Source organism: Sceloporus occidentalis, unplaced genomic scaffold (genome assembly GCF_023333645.1).
Source record: "Sceloporus occidentalis isolate IW3139 unplaced genomic scaffold, rSceOcc1.0.p SCAF_9, whole genome shotgun sequence".
Lineage (NCBI taxonomy): Eukaryota > Metazoa > Chordata > Lepidosauria > Squamata > Phrynosomatidae > Sceloporus > Sceloporus occidentalis.
In genome coordinates, this window is record NW_028316989.1 from 3,856,566 (window position 1) to 3,873,443 (window position 16,878).

The following is a 16,878-nucleotide window of genomic DNA, read 5'->3' on the forward strand; positions in this document are numbered from 1 at the left end:
AAATAATAAACCTTTTTTGAACTATAGATATAATTATATTTATGCAGGAGTTCCTGAGACCTGAAAATCATTTCAAGGATTCTTGCAGGGTAAAAAGGTTGAGAGAGGTTGTGCTAGCAGAGCTGGATCGATGTGGTGAAACCTCTGTTGAATTACTCTTGGAAATAAGACATTTCCTCTGTATAATGGATAGTACTGAATTAATACTAAGATAGTGTCTCATAGATTACTTAGTAATACAAGGGTACACAACATGTGTGCCCCAAAGGCCTTAAAAGCAGAGACATATTGTAGCTAGTTGCAAATGATGTTGAGAAAGAGTAGCATGCATCAGGCAATCTGGTGAGTTTGAAGTAGAAATGAAATTCAAGCTAGAAGTACTTGCAGTTCTGTCCCATAAAAGCAGATCAGTTTTTAATGTATGAGATCAAAGTGTTTTTTCTCTTTGTTTTCCCAAGGCATGCAATTTACCAACAGAGTCAAGAGAACTTCCAAGATGAGTGTACAAAGCAACTAATTGGCAACATTATAATAACCCGTTACAACAATAACACTTACCGTATCGATGATATTGACTGGAACAAGACACCAAAGGACAGCTTTACCATGTCTGATGGGAAACAGATCACCTTCCTAGAATATTACAGGTGAGATGCACTCCTCAACACTTGTTGAAGTATTAAGATAGTGGAATAAAGCTCACATTTAATGAGAGAACATTTGTACGTTTGTCTTGTTTAGGTAGGGGAGGACAAAGGGTTGCCTATGTGCCACATGTAGTCCTCAAATCATTTATCTGGCAGCCCTCAGTGCTCCCTCAAAATTTGACATTGTGGTTTGCCACTGACATTCTGAAACTGCCAAATGCAGTGAAGTGAGTGGAAAAAGAAGTAAATGGCGATGGTATTGATATCCCTTTGACTGTATTACATTCAGTTGTTAGAGTCTCAGTAAGGATCACGTCAGTATTTGCCAGTTGAAATACATTTTAGGTTGAATTATATATAAATAAAAATTAGTCAACTATCAGTGAGAGGTTTTATTTGTAAATAAGTAGATTAATCCTTTTTAAAAATACTAATTTAATCAATTAGTACTTTTTAAATACAAGTTAATAATGTACAGGGGATTTTATTGGTTAATAATGAATGGGAGGCTTTCATTTGTAAATTACATGTAAATATATAAACAAAATAGAAAAGTAGTCCATGGATTTTTTTTCCATTAAAAAGTCTGCTTACTGTCACTATTCATCCTTAGGCCATATTCCATAGAGAGCTAGACTGGCATAGTGGTTTGAACGTTGGACTATGAGACTGGAGATCAGGGTTCAGTTCCCCGCTCAAGTATAAAAACCCACAGGGTGACCTTGGGCAAGTCATATGCTGTCACCCACAGATGATGGCAATGGCAAACCCTCTCTGAAGAAGCCTGCCAAGAGAACCCTATGATACACAAAAATAGCAACATATTCCTTTGGCACCCAGCCTTAAGCAGTTGCTGAACCTGAAAAGGGGCACCGACCCCATAGAATTTGCCTGCCCTGATTAAAAATGTTGTTTTGATGTGGCTTAATAGAGATTTTTTTTTTATTAGTCCTTTATCCTTCCCATTTGTATTTCAAATGAATTTGTTACTCTAGGATTCATATGACATTCCTTTTCTAGTAAAAACTATGGGATTACGATCAGGGAGGTTGACCAACCACTGCTAATTCACAGACCCAATGAAAGAAAAAATCCTCCCGGGAAGGTAAGCAGGTTGACATTCCATGCGGTACTAGATAGTTATATTAACCAGAATTCAAGCACAAATAGAAAACTGATTGCCTTAAATAACAAAGCTGTCTATTCAGTTTGCATAGGAGAATCATGTAGCTCTTGGTTGTAGGCAGGGCAAGGCAACCTGTAGGCTAAGGATCACATGGACCCTTCAGGCCACTTTCATACTAACAGTGTGTTGGGGGGGGGGACTCATAGAGAGCCAGGGCAGCTGGAAAATGCTGAGGTGGGTGGGAGGCCCTTTATAATGATAGTTTCAGATGTCAGAAAACTGTATTGGAAGCCATAATGAGTGAACTAATGGAGGTTGTGGAGAAGCCCTCTACAATTGATCAGTTCATACCTCTGGTAATTGTCTAGTCCTTACTTGCTGGGCAAGGAACAGCCAAGCAAGAAAATGACTGAGGGGGAAGGAGGTGAAACAAAAGGAAGCTTGGCAGGGAGGAGGAAAAGTGAAAATCACACCTCTGCTCAGGAGAGATAATAAAGTTTTATCATCCCTAATGGATTAACTCATCTGCTCTGCAGCTATATTGTGTAATTTCTAACTTAGAAATGGGGAAGGTTACTGCTGTTGGAAGTACAAAAGAATCTTCCTATCTTCATGAACAGAAAAATACCCTTTCTGTACTTTTCATCAGAGAGGCCACTAGACTGACCCTGCTGGAACTGAGCAGAGCAGTGGGGGACAGGGAGTCTTGGCGATGATGTCTCATCCACAGGGTTGCTATGAGTAGAGGCCGACTCAAGGGCAATTAATAACAAGAACATTCAATTCCAGAAGCCACAGCTGACATTAGATTTAACTGGCTGTCAGGGTGGAGTTGGGTCAGACAATTAATAGGACATGGCCATCAGATCCATTGGAAACTGAAACAAGGAAATGCATGTTAAGTTCTGCTCCTAGTGCTGCTCTCGGCAGTTCTTCCCCCCACCATTCCTGCCTAATTGTGCTAGAACACATTTAGGAGGGACATCTCAACTCCAATTTCAATAATAGTGAAACTTTATTTATTATGTGCACTTACCCATGCATGCTGATGGTTTTTGGTTAAATTTCCTGCAGTTGCAAAGGGGTGAAATCCTACTGCTGCCAGAACTCTCATTCTTGACTGGAATTCCTGAGAAGATGAAAAAAGACTTCAGAGTCATGAAGGTGCCTTGAGCTCATTTTCTATAGTGTGCGGAATTGGAGTTTTGTTGTAAAACTTCCAACTTCTTACTTCAAAAGTTAGCCTGAAGTCAAAATATAGAAATATAGTGGGTACTTGGTATCCGCTGGACTTTGGTTCCAGAACCCCCCATGGATACAAAATCTGTGGATGTTCAAGTCCTATTAAATACAATGGTTTCCCTTATACAAAATGGCAAAATTAAAGTTTGCTTTTTTGAACTTATGCTTTTTTAAAAATATTTTTGAGCCGTCAATGCTTGAATCCATGGATAAAGAATCCATGGATACAAAGGTCCAACTGTAGTTTGATTTTGTTTGATGTCCGTAAACATGTTACTCAGGAGGTCTTCTTCAGAATCAACATTCTTCAAGTCAGTTTTCTGTAGAAAAGGTTCCTTTGTTTCTTGAGCAGAGATGTTTACCTCTAAGAAACTGGCAGCAGATTTTTGATTTGGCTAAGGCCAACCTAAAATTGTTCATGCCTTATCCATCATGGAGTTCCCCTTGTCACCCTTCAAACGTCTGGTTCTTCCGTTTCCCATGTCCATATTGTTCTAACTGAAATGAAATGTTTGAACTGCTCTTCTTTTTTGTGATGTAGGAGATTACCCTGTTCTTTCCATGTTATTTCTGCCTCGGGTAGCAAATTTTCTATTAAAGCAATAATGCCCAAGAACACGTTTACTTTGTTAACTGAGGTATACCTGTGTGTATGTGAAATGATGAGAAAAACAAGGAGCCACCTCTGGAGGCTATAAAAGATATCTTGGTGTATGGACAGTCTATTTATGTATGTCTCATAAATATATGTGGAAGCGCTCATGTGGCCTTTTCTCTCTTGCTCCCTGCCCCACACTCATTAGGAGCTTGCGCAGCAAATCAGCCTGAGCCCTAAGCAACACCATATATCTCTGAGACAGCTTCTGAGCAGAATTAAGAAGACGGAGGCTGCTCATAATGAGTTATCACGGTGGGGACTTCGTTTGGACAGTGATGTTTGCAAGGTAATTAAAATCAAGAATAACCTTTTTGTCATTAGATTAACCTTGTCTGATTTTGTGATCCTAATGAATCAAGATCTCCATAGGCATAGATTGGCACGCCTTCCAGGTTTCTCTGATAGCCAATCATTTTAAATAAACTCAATTCTAGCTGTATTCCAAAAAGGAATGGCTTCAATTTATCCTATTTGCAGCATCATATGACCACTTTTTCTTAAACAGCTGCCAAAGGGATAAAAATAGGAATTAACTTAGTCATATATCAAATGTCAGATTTCATGTCGGTGCTCTCGCTTTTTTAACAGGTCCAGGAAGTTAAAATTATGGTGTAAGTCTGTATTTGCACTAATTACTAAAGACAGTTGTCTCTTTTCCAATAAAATATTCATTTATTGCCTTCATTCCACATGGATAAATTATCAATTTATGTGGCATGGAGTAATAGAATTTCATACTTTTTCAGGGTTAGTAAGGGAAGAAATCCACATTAAATGGGTTACAACACTACTACTGAGAGTAAGGAAACATGATTACAGATTGACTAACCACTTACAGCACTTTTTCGTCAGAGCAGGGCAATTGCTTATGTCAGTTTGTAGTTATTACTATCATGTAGTAGCATAGCCAACTTCTTTCCCAATTAAGACCTGAAGTAATAGAGCTTTTCAAGGAGAGTCTCAGTTAAGTCTTCCATAGTCTGGTACAGAGGTCTCAAAATGCCTAATCGATCCTATAAGATGGGATTCCCAAAAGAATATGTTTATGCCATGGTCTAGCCACCTCCTATCATATGTTTTGCTTAAGTATCATTTTTGTGATACTGGGCTCTGAAGATGGTAGTGTTGGTAGATAATTCAGTCTCCCAGAATGTTTCATTTCTGGTCTCAAAATCTTTTATAATACAACAAAAACAAAAGATCTCCTAAACCGGGATGAGTTTGAGTCACTAGTGACTTGGTGAGGGAGAAGGGTTCAGGGGTGTACTTGGTACTAAACCAGCCAAAGAAGCATGCTCTTGGTCTGAGACCTCACCTGGGTTAAGCCCTATATTTGTGTGTTTTGATCTCTCTCTCTTTTTTTAATTAGGCAAAAGGGCGTATTCTTCCCATGGAAAGAATTAACCTGAAGAAGAATTCTTTTGGTGTTTCAGAGGACCTAAACTGGACCAAAGAAGTCACAAGGGAGGCCTGTATTTCTGCTGTAAGTTTTTTATTGTACATGTAAACACAGTTGTATAGCGCTGCAATAATAGATTCTCTTCAATATGTAGTTAGAAAAACACGAACGGTGAAGCCTGTGGTACGTATCTTCCAACTCCTTGTTGATGCACATTTGTGTGTATAAAATGGATTTGTTAAAGTTTTAGGTTTATTAACATTGACAGCATTTATATATCCTTCCAGCAGTGAAGCAGATTGGGTGGTATTTGTTACATCTGTGTGCTTGAGAACAAGAACCTACCTTCACTTCCTCTTCTTTAGATATTTGCCTTATTTCTAGTGACTGTACAAAGATGCAGTGTTGGAATACGCTTGCCATCTATAGGCTTCCCTGAGGATTTTGTGACTTACATTTAGGTCATGAATCAGGCTTTGCAAATACTGTTTTATTTTAATTATTTTATAACTGTACTATTTCAGCTGCGCTTCAAAGCTCGGGGGGAGGTAAAAATAACAATATGCTGTCATTAATCCATTGGGATATATTTCAAAAGCTCATGGAAATAACAAGTTGGTGATTTCTGAGGCGAAGAAGCTATATATGTTGACTTCTGTTCAACTCCCCAGATTCCAGTCCATTACTGGGCCCTGATTTATCCAAAGCGGACCATGGAGCAAGCCCGTGAACTGGTCAACACGCTGCAGAAGATCTCAGGCCCTCTTGAAATCCCATTAAACCCACCTGCTTGGGCAGAATTGAAGGATGAAAGGACAGAGACTTATGTCAGGGCCATCAAATCATTAGTAAATAGTGAGGTAATGTGGTTTACATGGTTTGAAAAGTTTTACTGCAAATTTTAAAAATAGACATATAGAACACTAATTCTGTTATCAATAATACTAGTGGATCCTGGTTTTTCTCTGAAGTCTTCTGTGATGCAGTGTTTCATAGAGCCATTAATCTTAATTGTGTATTTTTATAGTAAACCCTACTGTGCTGCCTTCTTAACGCACATTGTATATCTCCATGTGTTATCCTGCCACGACAAATATTAATTGATTCGGAATTCACACCACTTCAGTGATGGCTAAATAATGCACTCATACAAGAAAGGCCTTCCGAGTCAGAATAAGAAATCAGGTAGTTTCTCTGCCAGGTCTAGGGTGATGAAGTCTCCTGAATATACTGGCCAAAGATGTGATCTGATGAAATAGTTGATATTCTGTAGGAGACAAAGGAGATTATCATATGGGGAAAAAGCCAGGAGTAAAAGACATACTCCTGGCATAATCGTGCGATAACGCTGAAGATTTTCAGACACATTGCACTCATCCAGGACTTATCCTGTGAAGATCCAGGAATGCTCCTGTAACTAAACCATTCCTGGGACTTGCCCATGTCAGCATTCCTGAACCTTCACGGTATAAATCCTGGATGAGTGCAACATTGTCAGAAAATTACCTGAGTGTCCTAAAGCCAGACTAGATTGAAATCCATGCACTGTTCCTTGATTCAGTATTCTGTTGCTTAAAATGCCTATAAATTTAGGTTGATATTACAGTCTCATTGTTAGTCTACATTTTATTCAGTAATAGTACTTGCACAACTTTAACTTCAATTTCAGTATGATTTCAATTCAGTTGTAGTTACCAGTTCTCCACTTTGCCTTCATTATAAGTTAAATCAGTCACTTTTTTCCCCACTCTATTTTTTAAGAGCACCATACAGTTGATAGTCTGTATTATCACTGGGACCAGAGATGACTTATATGGAGCTATTAAAAAACTTTGCTGTGTCCAATCTCCAATCCCTTCTCAGGTGAGTCAAATGGTTGGCTGTTTAGTTGCTGATCTGAGGATATTACGGGTTAATTTAAATCTTTGTTCTTTTTCCGCGGTCTCAGTGCCACACACAAATGGTTTTTACACCTTCTTTATTTGTGAAGAAGTGCACCATTTGTAGGAACTTCACATCACAAGTCTTAAACTTCCTTTTCAAGGTTCTCTGTTGGGAGAACAAATGAACTGATGGTGGAATGCTAATAATTTAAAGTTGCCATTTGAGTAGTCAATAGTATTGCCTTGCCTCTTAAAAAATAAGATTCTGGCTCTTCCTTGAATATTTTCTCATCTTCAACAAGAAATACTCCTAGCTCACCCCTTTTCCTTTGGGCTGTAATGACCTTAGAGGCCATGTCTCCTGTTGTGCATTTATTCAGTAATGAGATCTGAATTTAATAATTGTATTTTTACTTAACATCCTCTTGCTATGATGTTTGGAAATATGTACTAAATCCCTTTGTTGAATTAAAAATGTTAATTGTCCTGTACATGCATGCAGAAAATCGTTAACTTTTCTTTTAAGGGTCAGTATCTTGTATTCTGTGAATGTGCTAAAATAATTTATTTTTTAGAGTTTAAATAGAGAGTTATGAAAGGAACGGTAGTTAATGTCTTGGCTGTCAATCCTAATATTGATTTCTTGCTGCAGGTTATTAATGCGCGAACCATTGCAGCTCAGCCTAACAAACTTAGAAGCATAGCACAAAAAATTCTGCTACAGATTAACTGCAAGCTGGGTGGAGAACTCTGGGGGGTGGATATCCCTTTGGTAAGTCTTATGAAACCATTTCTACTGAAAGAAAAAGTAGATAAGCAAGAGCTCAGTTTGTTTTACCTGTTCTAATTTTCACACACTTGTGTTCTGTACTGCACACCTGTTGTCTCATCTTTCCTTCTTGCCCAACCAATAACAACAGAAGTCTTGAGATAGACTTAAGATGCACTTATGAATTTGTATAGAGTTAATGTCTCCTTTAGGCATGCTGGAACCCTGCATTATTGTAAACAGGCATTGACTTCTCCCTTCATTCATCCAGCTAAGTCACCTTTTTAATGAACCTGGAATGGCAGGGATCTAGCAAACATGTGGTGGCTCCCACTTCTCCCTGGCCTGTCCACATCCTCGGGATCCTGTCTACATCATCAGTCTGTACAAATTGAAAATGCTGCTGTTATGTGACGATCTCATATAATAGCAGGATTGTGGCACCCATAAAACCATCTCCTAGGCTAAATCAAGCATACAGACTTGCTTTTAGACTAGTTTTGCTTGTAAATAAAAAAAATCATGTATGTATAATATACATTATGTATATACACACAGAAATGTACACATATGCACGCTATTCTATCTCAGGGGTGGGCAGCTATGGTTCTCTGATGTTCAAGAGCATCTGGAAGGCTCCTTAACTTCCCACAGCCCATCACCTGAAATAAGACAGTACCTAGAAGAGGGATTTGTGTTACGATGCTTGCCTTTGATTGTTTTCTTTTCCCAGTCCTTGCAGCCACAAACTTGGGTGCCATGGACAATGTTGCAGTATTCCGATGGAGAGTCTTACTTGTAACTCTTTTAAACAATGTAGCTAATTGGTTTACCTTTTCATACTGCAGTGAAACCTGCAGGAAGTCATACATCTCAAATATTTATTGCTTTTGACCAGTGCCCTTTGCATATAGAAACCATTCAGCAAATTTACAGCAAAACTTTTTTCTGTATGTAATGCTTTCTCCAAGTGTAGTGTTGAATTATATTTTTGAACAGGAATTATTGTACTGCAACCAGACTTGTTTTTACATTTCAGAAACAGTTGATGATGATCGGCATGGATGTGTATCATGACCCTGGCAGGGGAAAGCGATCAGTTGTTGGGTTTGTAGCAAGTATCAATCAGTAAGTGCATCCACATTGTTTGCCATCTAGGTCTCTGGGACTACCTCACCATGGTGGCTGTTGCTGTTCACACTGCTAATATCAGTGTACAATAATTTAGTTCCAGGTATCTGGTCAAAATACCCTAAAGACAACAGATCCTATCTGATCTTAGAAGCTATGGTTAGTACATGGATGGGAGACCACCAATGACCTTCAGGTGCTTTAAACTATATTTCAGATGAAGGAACCAACAAGAAACCTCCCCTCTGTGTTTTTAATGCCTAAGAAAAGCCTGTGAAATTAATTCATGGGATTGCCATAGGTCGATAGGCAACCTGAAGATACCCACCACAAACATTATTGACTACTGTTGTAATTTTTTTTAAAGTCTTAACTAATGTTAAGTGAGTTCCCCCATCCCTTTATTTTGCGTAAGTTCAGAAAAGAATCGAAGTACTTTTCTCCTTATTGGAGAGTAACCTGACAGCCTTTGTTCATGATCTCTCTCTGCTCAGCCCACTTCTCTTTCTATGCTGTCTCATCTCACTGTACTATGCTGGACTAGCAGCAAGCCACCAAAAGGGTTGAACAAGGAGGACTCATTCACTTCCCATCCTTTGAGATATGCTGAACCAGGCCAGAATAAGCCTAATAAATGTGATTTTCCCCATCAGTTATTGCCACTGCATCTGTCTGAGAGAAAAGATTTCCTTCCCTCCTATCCCATTCCTCGCAGCTTATAATTTTTGTTATAATGGCACTCCAAATCTAGCCCAGTATGTGGATGCAGGGGAAGGACGATGAGTATCCAGCAAGTAAATGGTGTCCTCTCTAACTCAAAGTCTGAGTTGTAGAAGAATTCAGAATAGTGATGCTCCTCTGTTGTTCGCAATAAGCTCTGAGTTCATACTACAAATTATGCTAAATGTATAATTGAATCCTTTGATCTAGTTTCTCTTGTTTGTAAAAGCCCACACAGATCCATCTAGATCCATGACTGCAGTTTTAGCTCCAATTTATTCTTAGTTTTGTTTCCTACAGTATTCAAACATATTGTTGCAAAAATATTAAAAAAAAAAAAGAGGACAGAGAACTGATGTGTCGCAGTCTTGTTGGTGGGTACTGATAATTTGGTGAAATTGTCAACCTCCAAAGCTAGAGCATGGCCTGTGAATAATGAAGTGTTACGTCTTGAATTAACATGGGTTAATGTTTGCTCTGTTCTTTCTCCCAACAGCACTTTGACAAGATGGTACTCTAGGGTTGTATTCCAGATGCCTCATCAAGAAATTGTCGACAGCCTGAAGGTCTGCATGGTGGGGGCCTTACAGAAGTTCCATGAGGTGAGGAAATCAGTGGTTTTGGCATCTCTTTTCCCTCAGACCGAGGGGAAAGACTGACATTGTCTAGGCCAGGAGTGGGGAACTGCGTGGCAGACAAGGGCAACCAAAATTGACTGCACTCCTCCGCACAGCAAATTTCAGTACCTCAAGGGGGACGTCTCAATGGAATAATATTAATTGCTACAGTGGTTTAAAATGAACAGTGTGCCATAACTAACAGAGGGGGAAACAGGAGAATTCATGTCAAGTAAAGTATGTATCAGGATTCGGCCTGTGATTCTTCAAGGGGCATTTGTGAACTCGCACAACCAACCCACCTCCCTATGAGGATGTCAGTATTATTTCTCTGTTTTTGTGGAACAGGCTGGGTGTCTGGAAATCTGGTTTAGGTACTTACAGTGTAGGGAAGAGGGGCACATTTCTTTCTGAAAACACTAAGCTCAGATCCAGAAGGTTCTAGCTGGCTCTGCAAGAGCGCTTAACAACCCATATTATTGAGTTACCAGGTGACCATGTGAAGAATTACAGTTAAAGGTAAACAACCGGTTTTTCCTTAATATGGAAGTAATATAGGCCGCTCAGAGAAAATGTTGATCTGAAATAATCCAAGCTTCAGTTTCTTACCTTGTATGTTTGTCCTCTTGAAGGTCAACCACTGCCTCCCTGAGAAGATAGTGGTCTACAGAGATGGAGTATCGGATGGCCAGCTAAAAATGGTAGAGAGCTATGAGATCCCACAACTACAGAAATGCTTTGAAGCTTTTGAGAATTATAATCCTAAAATGGTGGTGTTTGTAGTCCAAAAGAAAATCAGTACAAACATCTATTCAGCAGCCACTGATCACTTCACAACTCCTTCTCCTGGGACAGTGGTAGATCATGTAATCACCAGCCGAGACTGGTGAGTAAGAAGGAGGCGTTCATTTTCCTTTTTCTTTGCTCATCTGCACTTCGTAAGAGGTACTTGTTAACAAATGAGAGGTTGTTTCTGTGCGTTTGCTCTTCTCCTGTCTCTTTCTCCAAAATAAAAATGTTACACTATGAACTAATTTTATCTAGATAATCTGTCTTTTTTCTCCTTATGCACAGTCATACCTCCACATTTATGGCGTAAGCATTAACAGATTATTCGTGGATTACAGTATTTGCCACTGCCTCTGCTCTATATACAACCCCCAAAAAATGTTTTCTCTAGGCATATGTAGAAAACCATGCTGGAGGATCTACATATGCCTAGAAAGACCTTCGTCAGATGGTCATTGGATAAAATTCAGGAGAAAGATGTTGCTTTTGTCTTACAATATTGCGCCAATTTTCCTCTAAGTAAAAATGGTATTAATTGTGGTTTTTATCTTTCTCTTCTCTTTGAAAAATATTTTTAGGGTGGATTTTTACTTGATAGCTCACTCTGCACGGCAAGGCTGTGGCATCCCTACTCATTACGTCTGTGTAATTAATACTGCGAATCTCAGTCCTGATCACATGCAGAGGTGAGTGCATTTAATGTGTGATACTAAGCCAGATCCAGTAATAACAACAGAACCATTGAGACCAGTATGCTACCTTCCAAGGAACTGGCTACCTTGGAAGATGGTAGGCTCTCCATCATCAGACGTCCTTAAACAGAAATTAGATAGCCCCCTCACATTAGTGCTTTAGCAATAGATAATCTGCATTGGCAGGGAGTTGATAAGTCCTTTACAGCTAGATGATCCTATATGTGGTGAATGAGAGATTTCATTCATTTCATTGGATTTGCTCTAGCTGAGGAAAACCTGCTGTCTTTTTTTATTTTTTATTTTATGATTTTTATGTTTTCATGCAAACTGTTTTGAGCAGGACTTTTTGAGGGGGCTGCAAAATATCCTTTATGGAGATTTGGGCTTGGAGTTACTGTCTCACCTTAAAACAGTATCTCAGTTGTAAGATATTGATGGGATCTCTTCCTTTGTGTTCTGTCTTACTTACTCTCTTGCCATCTCTTTAAAACCCTGTAATTATTTGTGATCATTTATGCTTCCATCTGTCTCTTCAGTGCTTCTTTGCTGCCGTTTTTCCTCCTTTCTTTTTGATGGAATTTCTCCATTACGTGCCCTCCTTCGTTCCATTTCCCTTTCTGTTTCTTGTCACCAATAGTGAACATGGTAAGCCAGGTCTGATGGCTTTCAACAAAGAAACAGTCTTTACAGCATACCAAGAGATTTATCAGATGATTTAAGGCCAAGTAATAACACAAATATTTCCCAGTATTTATTTGTAGAACAAACAAAGTGTTAAGAGTGTAGGGTGAGAAATTCTAATCAGGGATTTCTTTTCTTCTCTTCTCCTCTCCTCTTCCTCCTGCTTTTTATAGGTTGACTTTCAAGCTCTGCCACATGTACTGGAACTGGCCAGGAACTATTCGGGTTCCAGCCCCTTGTAAGTATGCTCACAAGTTGGCCTTTCTCTCAGGACAAGTTCTACACCATGAACCAGCAATTGAGCTGTGTGATAAGCTCTTCTTCTTATAACTTTGGTAGCCAACATGACTTCAAGGCAGTGGTGAATGCAGTCTCCCTAGGCAGAGATAGGCTGTGTTCCCCCCTGCAAATCCCATTGTAGAAATATAAACATCCCTGTATGTACACCCACATAATGCTTTGTGTTGATTTTGTTCTGCAGTAATAAGGTAAAAAGGTACATTGGCAGAGAAAAAGCCATTAGTAGTAGTGAGCACTGGGCACTGGTATGACCAACAATGCTAGTTTCATTTACTTTCCTCGCTGCTGGCTGAGCATTTTGTTTATGCAGGTTTAAAGTTGGTGAATTCATTTAGGGTGAAGAGCAAATGGTGTTCCATTTTCCAAAGGGTCCACAGCCTGCCCTGCATATCAACTGGAACAGCAAACTGGCATGACCACACTTGGAATACTGTGTGTAACTCCTCTGGCAGCATTTCAAAAACAGTGGTAGAGAATGTGCCCAAAATAAGCCACTTCCCTATGACAAAAAGGTTACAAAGTTTAAAACAATTAGATTTAAATAATCAATCGTAAAACTTTCCATGCAGGCCTGTCAGATGTTGTTACATGCTCCCAGCTCCCCCAAACTGAGAGGGTCCTGGAGCAATGTTGTTCCAGTTTCTTTTGGATGAGAACACACTGGAGACTTTGTAATATCAGTTTTATTTACTAATACACATGTTCAGCATAATAGAGGTGGACAAGAAGCATTCTCCAAAGAAGCATTTCCATGTCTATCCCACATCACATTGGCAGAAGCCCGTATCCCCAGTGAGCCTTAGGCCAACACAGAACTTTTTGCCATTTCTTCCCAAAAGACAGAAGTAAACCATCACCTTTACATTACATCTATATCTATCCCCCCCTCCATCAGTTGGGAATGTCATTTTCTTCAAATTCTTCCAGCTATATACTGCTAAATGCTGCAAAGATTTACATCACCTGTTTCCTATATTTTGATAAACCAAGTCAAAGTCCAGACAAATTTATGGCATGATTGGGAAATAAAACTGGATAACATACTATCAGTAGCACATTAGGAGGTACATGTTGGCAGACAGGGTAAATTATTAACCAATCTGTTAAAGTTAGCTCTTGCTGTGTTCTAGATATCAGTTATCAAAGCAACGGGAAACCTAAATCCTTGGTCAGGTTAGGCTATAATGTGGACTTAATTTCTCACTTTAGAAAGCAGAGCACTCCTTTTTTCCAGTGCAAGAAACCTGCTGCTTTTCAGGCAACACTTAAACCACTACACAAAATTTACCAGATGGACTTTTACAGTAATATATAGTTTCTATTCTGGGCAGCAGTCCTTCGGTAGGAAAATATTTTAAGTGATGCACCATATAAAACAAAAATAGACGAATCTGTCTCTGCCCCTCAAACACTCATAGCTCCCAACTCTCAGCTAGTCTCAAAGATACTACAAGATCTGTTTGGTCCTTTAAGAGATGTAACCCACGCACCCCTTAAAAACAGATTCCAGCTTTACAAGTAGTTTGGTAGTATGCAGCTCTCAGGGCTGTGCTTGACGTTTCTTTCTGAAATCTTTTCCAAATCACTTTAACCTCATTCACATCCTTGTGATTTTCTGTAGGATCATTGGGATAGTACAAGGGTGATAGTGAGGGAAAAGTGGGGCAATGAGGAGGAAAGAGGGCGGCGGAGGGGGGCCCTTCAGTCAAAGTATTGGTGTGCAAGAAAGACAGGGGGAACCAGGAGCCTTTAGGACCATGGTGGGGATGAGGGTTGCATGAATCATCTTTTCAGGATCCTCAAAAACACCACCCCACAGTCTTGCTGATCATTTTGTGTGGTTCTATCTCCCACCCTTTGCCTCCTGCCCATGTGAGCTCACTCCCTCACCGGTGTCTTTCACTAGTAGTGGCAATTGGGAAACCCCTGCGAGGCTTGGGCACAGGGCACTGCTTATATGGCTCAGAGGGGCACCATTTTGGGACAGACTGGAGCAAAAAGTTAGAGCACATGTTGGCAGGGGAGAAGTGGCGGCAAAATGGAGCTTTCAGATTTGGGACCCTGCTTCAGCTTTGTGAGCTTTGCTGGGATTTGGCTGACAGGTTGGAGTTGCAATGCTGCTCCTGCTTTCTTTCATCAGACAGGCTGAGAGAAGAGGTAGCGGAACAAATGGTTTTTTGGTGGGAGAGTGGACACTTGAAGCTGTGTGGGGAAGACATGTCCCTTGCTCTCAGAGTTCTAAAGAGTAGTGTTTCTGGGGAAGGAGTATCTGTCCTTAGTCTCAGAGTGGCTCCTATAGTTAAAATCTCTCCCTTTCCCAGTCCACACCAGTCTCCATTCCAGAGCATGTGGCCTCGGTAAACCATCTACATATACACACTAGCTGAAACTTTCTCTGCCCTGATGAAGGATTAAGAGTCCCTCCTCTTTGGGGTGAAGCTTCTTCCTTACACCTGGTCAGCTTGGGAGCAGCAACTGAGCAGCTGTCTGAGCAGCGACCAAGAGGCCTCTTGTCTCCATTGGCCTTTGCTGCAAGGCTGGCATGGCTGAGAGAGAGGCTTCTTGGTTGCTGCTTGGTTGCTTCTCCCAAGCTGACCGGGTTCAAAGGGAGCAGTGACTGAGACTGGCTGCTTTACATTTGTAGTTGAACATTAGCCCTAATACCAAAAAATATGCTCAGAGGAGGGGCGCTATGGTTGTCGCCCAAGAGGAAAGGGGGCAATAGCCGGAAAAAGTTTGGGGACTGTTGCTTTAGACATTTTTGGCACCACAGTGCCACCTGCTGTAACAAGTGAATTCACCAGTTGCTGAAAATGCCAGCTAGCCAATGTAGATATTTTTATATATATATATTTAAGTATTTAGGATGGTTCAGGTCCTTACTGTAGATTGCTGCAGTTATGCTGGTCTTACCAGAAGGAATGTCGACCTTCACTGTCTTTTACAACACAAATACAATGAGAACTGTTATTTGGGGCAGATAACCATAAGGGCTATCTGTGTGGTCAGAACCTACTCTATTCTGATATTTTAATAGGGATTAACAACTGGATTTAAACTATATAAACCTTTAAACAATCCTAATTAAGTGTAAGAATGTTAGAGATTTGGCTTGGTGACAGGTAGTTTCTAATCAAATTAAAATGTAAAATATTACTGTTAATCTGAAGAGAGACAGCAACTAAACATACTGCTGCCGGGAATATTCAGGTTTTACAAAAACCAACAAATTGCCAGCAATTAGATATTATGGTAAAGCAGTGTTACTGTTTGCTGTTCATTGCAGAATGTGAAATGTCTCCTGTACTTGTTTCTAAATAAATGTATTTAGGACTAAGCTCTTGCAGAGTCCTCATTTGTGATGGTGGTGGTGGTGGTTGTCAAAGGCTGGCACATGCTCTCTACCAGCAGCTGGCAGAAGGAAATCCTTATCCCTTTTTGTCAGGCTCAGTTTCATTACAGGTTTAATGCCTGTAAGAGTTCATGAAAATAATAAACTGTGAAAGAATCACAGTAAGTGGGGAAAGCATCTGAGTTTTACCTTAACAACATCTAAAGGCTTACTGGGAAATTCTGAGCTTTCCCAATAAAAGAGCTTTTAGCCTCACAAAGGATTGGAGACAAACTGGATCTCAAAGACAGTAGCTTTTTGTCTTGCTAATGGATGGAATGTTTATTTCCTGGACCTTAAGAACCCCCCAGTCCCTACATGGCCAGAAGGAGAAGGGGCCCACTTGCATCAATGCCCTTCCATGCTATCTGAACTGAGGACAACCACCACCACACCTTGACCAAATGCAGGTCTGTGAGTAGCATGGTCAATGTTTCTTTTTTCTTTCTCCTGTATGGTTTTTAACACCTTGCCTGATGATGAAGCCAGTGGAGCTTCGAAAGCTTGTAAGGTGTATAATGTGCATTTTGGTTGGTCCAATAAAGATATCTGTTATGTAGATTTTGGATGATAATGCCCTCCAGTACTGTTTGCTCTCCCTGGCTACTCCTATCCAGAGCCCTGGGAAAAAGTCTTTCCTATTGCCTCCTTTTTGGCCTTTCTTATCAGACTGGCAGAGGCTGAATCTTGGGCCTTTTGCAGGTACTTTTGTGCTCAGTCTGCAAGTCCTTTTCCATATGGGCTCTTGCACCAGCTTTTCCACATACTATGAACCCTTTTGCTAACTCCCTAGTTTTTAGTGGGGGGGGGCTACCTTACATAAAATAAAA

The 16,878-nt window shown here is 40.1% G+C and overlaps 1 protein-coding gene across 2 annotated transcripts in view; it reads left to right on the forward strand.

Annotated features, from left to right (window-relative positions):
- Positions 1–16,607, forward strand: part of PIWIL2 (piwi like RNA-mediated gene silencing 2) — a 31,240-nt gene extending 14,633 nt beyond the window's left edge. Inside the window, exons 13-25 of one of the 2 annotated variants that reach the window (XM_089537338.1) lie at positions 459–647; positions 1,668–1,752; positions 2,848–2,937; positions 3,819–3,959; positions 5,043–5,156; positions 5,744–5,932; positions 6,834–6,935; positions 7,608–7,727; positions 8,764–8,852; positions 10,072–10,177; positions 10,825–11,078; positions 11,560–11,667; positions 12,531–16,607. In XM_089537338.1, coding sequence (XP_089393464.1) covers positions 459–647; positions 1,668–1,752; positions 2,848–2,937; positions 3,819–3,959; positions 5,043–5,156; positions 5,744–5,932; positions 6,834–6,935; positions 7,608–7,727; positions 8,764–8,852; positions 10,072–10,177; positions 10,825–11,078; positions 11,560–11,667; positions 12,531–12,687 — 1,744 coding nt within the window. In that variant the 3' untranslated portion in view covers positions 12,688–16,607. The remainder of the gene's footprint in view (positions 1–458; positions 648–1,667; positions 1,753–2,847; positions 2,938–3,818; positions 3,960–5,042; positions 5,157–5,743; positions 5,933–6,833; positions 6,936–7,607; positions 7,728–8,763; positions 8,853–10,071; positions 10,178–10,824; positions 11,079–11,559; positions 11,668–12,530) is intronic. The other variant, XM_089537339.1, reaches the window with a different exon arrangement.
- Positions 16,608–16,878: the final 271 nt, after the last annotated feature.